General features: G+C 42.0%; 1 protein-coding gene across 2 annotated transcripts in view; it reads left to right on the plus strand.

Annotated features, from left to right (window-relative positions):
• DCAF12 (DDB1 and CUL4 associated factor 12) overlaps positions 1-10,519 on the plus strand; it is a 33,343-nt gene extending 22,824 nt beyond the window's left edge. Inside the window, exons 9-10 of one of the 2 annotated variants that reach the window (XR_014227280.1) lie at positions 600-2,558; positions 3,072-10,519. Coding sequence is in view for 1 of the 2 variants with exons in the window: in XM_082301632.1 (XP_082157758.1) it covers positions 600-758 (159 nt within the window). In the remaining variant the exon portion in view is untranslated. Of the gene's footprint in view, positions 1-599 lie in introns of both variants that reach the window. The other variant, XM_082301632.1, reaches the window with a different exon arrangement.
• The last annotated feature ends 668 nt before the right edge of the window (positions 10,520-11,187 follow it).

Consider the following 11,187-nt stretch of genomic DNA (forward strand, 5'->3'; position numbering starts at 1 on the left):
TAATAATGAAGAGCAAGAAGTGCTGCAGAATTGCTTTCCACAAAAGCTTTATGAAAGGGTACTGAAGGTTATTTGCTTGAGTGTAAGGCATAGTGACTACAGTTCTCATGCACTGATTCATAAATGAACCAGATTTTATATCTTCAAATATAATCTAACTTCTAGTTTTCAGAACCTCGAACAGAAAATAAATTGTCTTTCTTTAAGGCCATAGTAATCCAGTGTGGTGCTCAAAGCAATGGAGTTTTAATTTAATTGTGTGTAATTTTAGAAACTGCAGCTTTCTGAGGTAATGCCATGGCAGGCACTTGAGTTTGGTTTCCTGTATGTTATTGGAAAGCAGTTAATGGCTTTGTTTAACTTAGCTCCATTAACTTTTGTATCACTGCAGCGTCACTACCCTTCACTTCCCTGTTCCAATGTTTGGCCTAAATGTTCTCAGAAAAAGCTTCAGGACAACTCTGGTATCTTTTAGTTGACCTGTATGAAGCTTCAGAATTGTTAAGAGGAAATACCTCTTTTCAGGCTCTGGAAGCTCCCTTCTGCTTTTGTTTTGGGTTTGTTTGGCAACAATAATGATCTAAACTTTCCTTTAACAGAACCATGATGAAACCTGGAGAAATTATTTTTCTGACATAAATTACTTCCCAAATGCTGTTTACACCCACTGCTACGACTCGTCTGGAACGAAACTCTTTGTGGCAGGAGGCCCTCTCCCATCAGGACTTCATGGGAATTATGCTGGTCTCTGGAGCTAATGATAACTCTTCATTCTGATGCTGATCTTTACACAGATTTCCATTTTTTTAAACAACAAAATCGTGTGATGCCATTGATTCCTGATTTAAACACAAGTTATTTTTGGGCAGAGTTTTCTGTTGGTCTCCAACAGTTTTGTACATCTTTTTGAACTAGTTTTTTGCTTTAACCTCCTTGATTCTTTATATGGAGGTGTTTTGAAGTCCTTTTTTATTGTATTTACTCCAAATGACTCTTCCCCCCATTTAGGCTGTCTTGGCCATGTGCCCCCTCCTCTACTTTGCTGTGAGGCAGGATTTCTTTCTTATAGAGTGGTTGCTCCTGAGCTTTCCGTGAAAGTCTCGGGGCTGCATGTGTGCAGGTACTTCGTGTCAGTTACATTACCTGGAGTGAGGACTACTTGTAATTAAAAAATATTAAAAATATTTATAAGAGATAAGCTACTACTTTATCTGCAGAGCTTGGCCCTGGCCTGGGTTGATCATATTTTTTAAAAGTACAAGTCTAATGATGCTGTTTATATGTAGAGGGATATGGTAATTTTAAGCTGTACTCACTGGAGCCCAGGGATGGATTCCCTAGGGGTATCGCCCATCAGATCCAAAGTGCAGGAGTTTCAAAAGTGCATTTGTGTTTGAATGGTAGTTTTCAGCAGTGCTAGGAGCAAAAATTGATCTGTTTCTTCACTGCCTGTCCCAGGTATCAGCTTGCACAACTGGAGTTTGTATAGGCTGTTCTGCAGCATGGCTGTTGCAGGGTGACATTACATTGAGGGCTGCAGAGGTGCTGAGAGGAAATGGGGGCTAGTTACTCAAATGAACTAAATCTGTCTGTTCTCCAGATGAAACATGGTTTCTAAGTATGCTGTTAGGGTAGCTTAAAAGCTCTTCATAAACTGCCTAAAACCTAGGACCTTTTTTATCCCAGGTTGTGGAAATTTTTTCCCTTTTTTGCTGTTCTGGTTGGCCATCTGCTCAAATAAGCCAATGGAATAAATAAACTATTTTTTTTCTCCAAGATTAAAGAGTGCATCTCAGACTTTACGAATGCAAGCGAGAAGCTTTCCATGAAGGAGGATAGCTTGGTGTTACCTCACTTTGTGCTAGCATATGCTGTAGGAGAGGCTCAGGCTTTTCCAGAATCCCCTGCTGCCTTCTGCATTCAGACACCCTCCAACTTCACCTGGGAGTGGGAGGGGAGAACAGGTCCAATGCCCTTCAGGTCAAGCTGTGAAGCATGTGCCTCCGAAGGGTGATGGTCTTACCCAATTCTCAGCTAAAATGCAAGACTCCAGGGTGTTCCTCCTTTTGGCAGGCACTAAACTCTCAACTTGTTACTGAAGCCTCTGTCCTCTGCTGGAATTAATGCCTTTCCCCTGACACTGGTGGAGTAAAGTGTGCCTGTACCTCACAGCTTTGGTGCCAAACGGGCAGTTGGTTGAAGCTGAGAGGAAAGACAAGGCTGGAACATGCTCTCTTCTCCCATCTCTCTGGGACATCCCAGCTACCACTGCAGTTCTTGCCCACAGCCAAGAGCTGGGCTGCATGTGTCTTTGCAGTCTCTCTCATCTTCATACTTGGTATCTTCATCAGTAACACCAAGCAGTCAGCGTCAGGCTTAAATTCCAGTTGGTGTGGAGATCTGGATGGAAATCCTACGAGGAGTGCAGATCCCTCTCATTGGGGTGTAAATCCTGGCAAGAGGAGACCTCTCTCCCAGGTGTGCACCTGTCCCAGAAGTATAATTAGCACTGAGCACTGACACAGGTGCTTCATAAGCAGATCATCTTCCAGTGTTTCGTAAGTGTACTTCCCATTGTAGTCTGGTTGCTTAATCTGCATCAGTTCAAGGTACTGTGTGTATGGCTAGTCAGGCTTTCTCTGAAAAGGGCAGATTATATACCATGGGGTAGCTGCTTTGGTTATTTTAGGGATTTAGAAAAGTGGAAGTATTGAAGAAAAACAAATCTTGGAGAAGAATGGCAGGATTTGTCTTTCTACAGCTACTGTGTAAGATCGTTCTGTCACAAGGAACATGTTCTGCTTTGCTTTGTTGGGGTTTTTTTAATTGGGTTTGTTTCGTTTTATTTTGTTAAAGAAGCTAGACACTTAAGTCTACATGAGTGTCCTCCAGTTCTGCTGAAGCAACAGGTAATAGCTGGGCATTTAGTGTCAGCAGTTCCAAAGGGAGACTCCTCCTCTGGATATTCTAGCCCTGATGTTGATCTATTAATTGAAGCATATTTTAGGCCATGATAGGGGAAAAAATGGTATTTATATGGCCTTCAAACACAGAGGTTGATTTTTCTGCAGTGTCTAGGTTACTCAGGAGGCTGCACTGGAAATTGTCCCTTCCTGCTGACTCTGATCTCCACAAGTACCTCAGTATGTGCTCCTAAAGCCTGGTAATGTGAGTGCCCTTTTCCTCCTTTTTTTTCTGCACAGAAAGCTCTGAACAATTCTCACATGAATTTGGAAAATTATGTAGAACTCCTCAAGTCTCACCTGCTTTTGTGTATTCTGCTTTCAGGATGCTTTCTTGCAAAAATAACTTTTTATGGTAAGGGAGCCATCTTTGTTGCTGTATGAAAATCCCCACAAAAAACGAACCAAACTAGGTAGTGCTGCAAGCACACAACAAATTGGGCCAGAGATAACTTATTTTCTAGCTAGTTTCAGTGGTTTTAAGTGCTTATAGCAATATATAGATGTTAAGTTTTAGAGAGTTCTTCTTGACTTTGATTTTGTTGCCGTGTTGGGTTAGATATCTCATGAAATTCAGGATCAGGTTAGAAATGTGGGGGGTTTCCCATCCAAGTGCAGGAATGGCTGCAGAACAGGGCATCTCCGGGCTCCACAGGGAGGCGAGTTGGGTACCCCATTGTTCAAAAGGCAGATATACCCCTGCAATGGTATGAGCTCAGTCTGGTGACTGCACTTCAATAGCTTCTTGAACAGCTTGCTGTGTGCTGCTGAGACCCAATGGCATGCATATATTCAGACCATCTTACCTTTTCCACTGTTTCTTAAAGATTTCTCTCCCTTAGTCTTTCCAGCTAGAATGGTTTGTTTGGGGCTGCTTCCTCCAACCCAAATCATACCAGTTTTTGCTGTAGCAGTATTGTCCTTGCAGAGGTGACCTCTATTGAGCAGGAACAGGCTTGCTAGCATTTTGTCAGCCTGTGCTCAAGACCTTCAATTTGCTTTATTTTAACTGGGTAAAAGTTGAAGGCTAGCTCAGACTGTTGAACTGGGCAGTTACCCTTGTACGTGTTTGACTGATGTGATTACACAGTAACAGTCTGTTCCAGGTGGGGAACATAAACTGGTTTATCTCACTTGAAGGAGAGAAAAGAACTTTTAGCATAACATACCTTCAGACTGGCTGCTATTGACTTCTCAGTCGTGTGGGATCTTCTGTGCTACCAGTGAGTGTAGGAAGCAGTTAATTTTACTGCTCAGCTCTTTTCAGTGGACTACCATGTTAATTGGGGTATTTTTGGGTATTACATTTTCAGTATTCATAATAGGTAATCAAACGAGTGACTCAGTTACGGGTTTGGTAACACCTAGCTTGTAAATACTGGGTAGCAACTCCTCAGTAATAGCTGGATGTTACATCATGGGACATTCCTGAGGAATCAGAAGCTACTTTGCAGTGTTGGCTTGAGCACAGTAATAAGGGTTGTGCTCACCCTCTTCACTAAACACCTTATTCCTGTAGTTCTGCCAGCTTTCTCCCTTGTACAGTCAAGTCTTGTAGGGAGAATTGCTAGTGCTCTCCTCTGGTGCTTTCTGGGATTGCAGTAAAGAAATGAGTCCATTTGTTTGATTCCCTCATCAGTGCTGCTGTTGTTAGTTCGAGGTGAGTAAATTACCAAAGAATAGTTGTTAGTAGGTTTATGTTCCTAGTCTCAGTTGTTCATTCTCCTCAGAGATCCATTTTTAAGATCATTGCAAGAGCGCCCAGTGATCTTGATGGACTTCGTCTGTTCACAAAGGTTACGCTCATGTTGTGGGTGACTCTTGTGATTCTCTTCATGAGAGGAGCTCCTGAATTGCATTACGGGGTTTATATTTGCTGCCTCCATTTTAGGGCTTTGGCAGCTTTTTGTATCTAAAGGATTAAGATACTTGGGGATCATTCTCTTCCAGAATTTCATCCTATTCCTTCGTCTGAATACTTGCTTTGTATATAGCTTGCACCTGCAAAGTTAACAGATTAAATTTATGATCCAGCTATGTGGAGTGGTGCTTTGGTGTCTTAATTTGTGCCCCTCAGCTGAGAGGCATTTACAGGCCTTGTGAACTGCTGTGCCTCACGTGGTGCAGGTGTGAAACAAAGCAGGCTTGCCTAGACCCTTCATGAGGTCACTTGGAAACCAAGGACAGGTGGGCTGTCAAGTTACTGCACGTGGGAAAGCAGCAGCATCTTTCAGCAGCCAGGTGGGAGCTCTGAGGTCTGTTTTTAGTGGTCTGATACTCTTATTTTCAATAAACCCACTTTTCCAAGTTGTCTGATACCTTCTTAATTAGCTTCTTTTGCAATTGCTGCTATGACTGAATTACTGGACTGGCGTACAGCTTGTTCCTAAGGAACACTGTTGCAGAGCTGTGTGTCATGCAAGTGGAGCTGATCCTCTGGCCAGCCCATGCTTAGCCAGGGACTCCTGAGCTACCAGGCACAAACTTTTTAGCTTAAAGCCAAGTGAAAATCCCTGTGTGCCCTGCTGGCCACCCCACAGTCTGAGCCCATGGTGTGACCTCAACTTAAAATGCATTTCTGAGTGTTACAGTGCCCTCAGTAACTTATTTGAAAGTCTGAAGCAGACACCCCCGGACAAGGGAGAGTGGAAGAGAGAACACAGCCACATCTTGTTTGAGGTGCTTTCCTTTGCCCCTGTACATGAGCACTTCATGTGGTGAGGATGGGCAAGGAACACCACAGAACCAGTAAAAGGCAAAGGGTATTTGGTATGGCTCTCGGGACTCCAGAAGTATTTAAAAACTAGAGGGGATACATGAATGCTTAATTGGAAACGTCTTTGAGAGATCAAGTATATATCCCTGACATTCCTAATTCTCTGTGTTAATTTTCAAGGATAAAATTAGGAAGTACCTTTTTGCTTGTGTTGCTGAGTTTTTTCATTAAAATCATGTGATACTTGGGTAATTAAAAGAATGCTCTTGCAGAAGGGAATCTTCCCATTTCCTAACAGCCTCTCCCGCTAGTATCCTGCTGGGAGCAGTATGGTCTAAGAAAGTGCACACAGATATAAAATGGAGTGCCGGGGTTGGCAGAGTTGGGGAAATGTGGGCTGTCTGACTGTTTCTATACCCAAAAAACCACCAACACTTGACTGTATACAAATTGTGGTTGCTGTACTGAAACTGAGAGGGTGTATAAAACCCCTCGCAACATAGTGCAATGTCTTTAGTCCTAGATTCTTTTGAATTGATTCTTTTGCCTTCAGGACAAAAAATTTAGGAGTCAATACACTGTTTTGTTAGGAACTGCTTTTCTAGATTCCGTTACTAATAGGGAAAATTCAGGTGCTGAATCTTACAATCCCATTAAACTTGTACTTTTTATTTGCCCGTTCACCTGGTCTCTTTTCATTTCCAAGGCCTCCCACAGTCTCAGGGTATAAATCACTATGACTCATCCAAATAGTACTGAAATGGACCAACCAGAGGTTAATGTGCCTTCCTCTTCTGGTACCTTGATCTTTGTAAATTTATCTCAGACTCGTCACTGTCTTAGGGCTAGGTACATGCATTGTCCTTTTCTAGGATGTATCTGTTGAAATTGCAACAAGTTTGTACTGTTACTTGTGACCTGTTCCATCTGTGTTAGGATGTGGTGTAGACACAAATCAATGCGCTGGATGGTCTTGGTATCAGTCTTGCCAGTGACACCTATCAGTGCTTGCTTGTATGTTCATGTGTACATAAATGCTGGATCTTCCCCACTGCCTGTGGTGCACAAGATGCACAAAATACACAAGGTGTTTTAAAATGTGCAGTGATCACAACTTGTTGCCTGAAGGTAGGATGTCCTACAGTGATCTGTTTTTAATGGTTTTATTTTATTTTATTTTTAATAAGATCCAAAGCCTTCAGGGAAAAAAAAAATCAGGACTTGCTGATACTTGATGGCTTTTGTTCTGAATCCAGGGTCTGATGGTTGTTAACAACTCCTTCAAATCTACCCATCTAATAGAGGCTTTCTCAGCTTGTTTCTGTCATGAGCTGTATCAGAAACACTGCTGAATCCTGAACTATCACAGAAGCTGTCAAAGTAGTAACAGCTCTCTTCAAATATTACAGTGCACATTTTTTAACTGTAAGATAAACCTGTTCCAAATTATTGATGCAGCTTACAAGTGGAACACTGGGAAACTCTAGGTAGTATGTGAAACCGGCCTGTCTGCACATGGGGCTCAGTGTTCTGTTACCTTGCAAATTGTTTCTCCTCTCTGAAAAGGGTTTTTTTTGTTTGTTTTTTTCAATACAAAGACATGATACATTTGGCTTAGTTTTCTAAAGATATATTTGTTTACAAACCTCAAACTGACACCTGGAATTTGGGCTGAGTTTCTATTGCTTACGCAGACAGTAATGCATGATGTCTCATAAGAGCATAGAAACAGGAACATACATATCTTCACTTGCTGTGGCCTTCCATGGACATGCCTATGCATAATTAACTGAATTACAGTACTGCACTCTGTTGATCCATGAGGCTGCCTTTGTATTTAGAATCAGCACAATTAGTCATCAGTGTGTTGATATTAATACACGATCATGGAGCTCTAAGGTCTGTGTGTTTTCTGTGCTAACTGTATCTGTTCTCTCTGTACCGCAGTGCAGACTTACTCCAGAGTTCTCTTTGCTTCTTGCTAATTTCAGAGTTCCTTTAAATTAAGGTGCTGTTTTTATGTCAGTCACTTTTCAGAGTAGAACAAATGGATTTAACTTAGTTTTCTATCTTTAGCATCTTCCTCTTCTCCCATTTCTTCCTAGTCCACCTGTAACAATCAGTTCAAAGCTGTCTACCTACTCTGAAAATGATCAAGTCATAATAAAAATAAAACCTATAGCCCACTGTGTCAAGATCACTCTGTGCTTTTAGCATAAACTTCCGAGGCTGGATGCAAGTGGAGACTCCACTCCTGCACAGTTTACAGAAGCTGAAATCCTCTTGCATCCATATTGTTCAGTGGGTATCTAGATCAGGAAGTGGAGGTGCCCTGTGCCTGCATGCAGTGTGTTTGTAAAACTGATCTGTAGTGGTTTATCCAGAGAACTGGCATCTTCAGCTGCTACTCAAAATCTTGATTAAAGGCTTCATTCAGGGCAATACCAGGAGGGTGAGTTGCTGACTTGATCCCATGTAAAGGCTTCCTCCAGAGATTTATTTTTCGGGGGGGGGGTGGAATTGTAAAAGAGTAGGGATATGAGCAAAACAATAACCCTGTGCTCAAAAGAGAAAAGTTATTCTAAAGTACTTCGGCCAGCAAGAATGACAAAGGCTGGCTATGCTCAGAGGTGAGCTGGCAAGGGAGTGTTTGAAGGGTAGGCCTTGAGGGTTTGTGCCATCATGCCTTAGATCACTGCAAATTAGTTGCTCCCAGAGTTTGAAACTGGTGGTCATCCCTCTTCAGATGAGATGTGAAGATGGAATGTGGAAAAACCAGTTTCCCCAGTGGTCACTCAGTCTTCCCCTCAACTCAAGGTTACCAGTGCACTTGTCTCTTTGTTTTCATGAGTGACTATGACTAATGTGCTTCACCAGCCTGATCCACATGCTTCGTGCAGGGATGGTGGAGTGAAAGGGCCTTGTCTGCATTGTCCTCCACTTTTCTGGTTGTTGACAGTGCAGGGCTGTAACAGGCCAGCTGTGATTTACAGCTTCAGCCGGTTGCTCTGGGCTTCTCTCACATTGCACGTGTGGTAGTGGGGCTGATATGAAAAGAACTGGATAAGTAACTTCTGGTGGGCTTTATCCCTCTTGTTCAAAATGCTGTCTCCAGTCTCAGCCTCTTGTCCCAGCCTCACTCACATCTTGTCACACTGCTTGGGACTTGAGCAAGTTCCCTGTTCTTTCATGGTGTACTAGTTCAGGTACCAAGTTCTGCAAAGCTTAGGGGCACCTGTTAACAGCCCAAACTTCTACACTCGCTTAGGCAGTGGTTTGCTGAATGGGACCTTGCTCACGGTGTCCTTATTCATTTTACTCAGCTCTAGGTATCTTCCTGAACTGCCATATCCCTTTCAGTCTGAAAAGGTTTGCTCCAAAGTCACTCCTGTTCCGTGGAGTTGATTCCCGTACTGCTGGTTATTGCAATTCAGTGGCTTTTCTTTTTCTTGTTTTCATTCTGGGGTTCACTGCAAAGGTACAAAACCATACTGACTTTCTCAACTCCTGAACCTAGTACAGGGGCCCATCCTGAGGCATCAGAATTATTTGTCTACTCTCCAGGTGCATAGAGACAAGGATCTCTTTGACAAAGAAGGAGGAAAACAGCTGCATATATACAAGTGAGAAGGTATCTCTGAGTAGAATAGGTGAGGGAGCAGCTTATGAATTTTAAGTATAAAACCAGTAATTGAGGTTGTTTTGGTTTTTTTCTTAAAATTGCTTTAACAGGAGGTTAGGTGGTGTTTTAAGCCACAGAAAGTTGCAATGTAAACTGAGGTTTTCATCAATGCAAAATGTGCCTCTCAATCATAATGCAAAGTCAGTTTCTGTTGCTCTTGTTTGCAATGGAAGAAGATTATCTGAAGACTGATTTTAATGTGTTTCTTGCTCTTATATGTAATCACCCACACAACAGTCCTTGCTGGTCTTTCCCAAGCACTGTTCAGCACTATCCCTATTTAAAAACAAAACAGGGACTGCTTTGAGTAGTGGAACCTAATGAATTTCCTTGGTTTGAGAGAGACCCTGGAGATTAAGAGTCCAGGTTCTGTGTGTTTTAAATACAACTTTAAACCAATGCAGCTATTCTCTCAGACCAGTGCAGCTGCTTACCTTTCCCTCCATTTACATGGGAATTTAAAAGTAAACCAAGCAATACATGAGCCAGTTGATGTGCTTGCAGGTGGAACATGTTTTTTTTAAATTTGAAGATTGAGATTTCTCTTGTGGAAGAACTTGTTGTGGGTGCAAGAGTGTGGAGCTCAGATTACAGCTCTTCTGCCAGCTTGTTAAATGCAATTAAGTATTCCAGACTCTTGAAGAAGACTGTGTAAAAGCTATGAAGGTGTAGAATGGAACTGATAATTTTAAATTTTAGGTCATGTGTGTGTTGCTTGACTACATGGACAATGTAACAGTGATTTTTACAGATTGGTTTCCATGTGTCAGTCACAAATAATTTGCTGTTTGGAGGAAAACTTCCAGTAGATACTTCTCCAGATCAAATTATGAGCCTAGTTTTCCCTCTTGTATTAACCGGGTTACTGTGTTCACATGCCAGAAGGATGTTGCTCTTTGAAGAAGCATGTTAGTGTATGTGGCAATGCCCCATGCACTTTTTAAATACCTAGACCTGTACATTCTCGTCTTGAGTATCGTTAACCATGCTGTAGTCTGACAAATGAATCTTTTACTACTGCCCTGTTACATAGATAATTGTAATTAACTGAAGTTTGTTTTTTCCACTACTTGAAGTCGTGTGATCTGAAAATTGGTGAACAAAAAGTATTTGTGCATCTTACTATGGGTATCTCTAAATAAAATGTATTTGTATAGTGTGTTGGCTTGGCTGATCTTTTCCTTCAGCTTGTAGTTACCCCATTGCAAGTAAATCCAGGGCAGTTAAAAGCAAGTGGGCTTGGGTTTCTTAACGCAGCTGTCCAGCCTCTGCGTTGACATGACTGATTCAAAGAAAACAAAGTGAACTTTTCTTTTTCCTTCGCCAGTGAGTGGATTGATAACCCGAGAGCAGAATCTCAGCTTGTTTTTGGTTTTTCATGGCCTAAACATCAGTCCTAGTTCTCTGTACAGCTGCAGTAATACTCCTCACTTCCATAGGAAATTTATCTATTGGCAGAGTTGGGACTGTTCCACGTCAAAGCATCTCCTGCCTGTTCTTGACATCTGGTACCTCATTGGCTCTGAGGCAAGAGTTTCCTTCCAACCACTTTATTTTTCTAAGAAGGACCTACCTCTGAGAAGTGTTGAACAGCACAGATAACTGTAGCTGAACAGTCAGGTATAGGACTACAGGTTTCAGGGAGATCTTCCATCCCAAAACTGCATCTGTAGCACTTCCACATATTTTCACTGCACAGGAGAATGATGCCTTCAGACAGCTGTCCTTTTTCACTGCCTGTAGGTGGGAAAGTTATTTTTTCAGAGGAGGAATGTCTAAGAGGTCTGAGTTTTGTGCTGGAAGTTAAAATCATGTGCCTAAAATCA

This window comes from Coloeus monedula, assembly GCF_965178545.1.
Source record: "Coloeus monedula genome assembly, chromosome: Z".
NCBI lineage: Eukaryota > Metazoa > Chordata > Aves > Passeriformes > Corvidae > Coloeus > Coloeus monedula.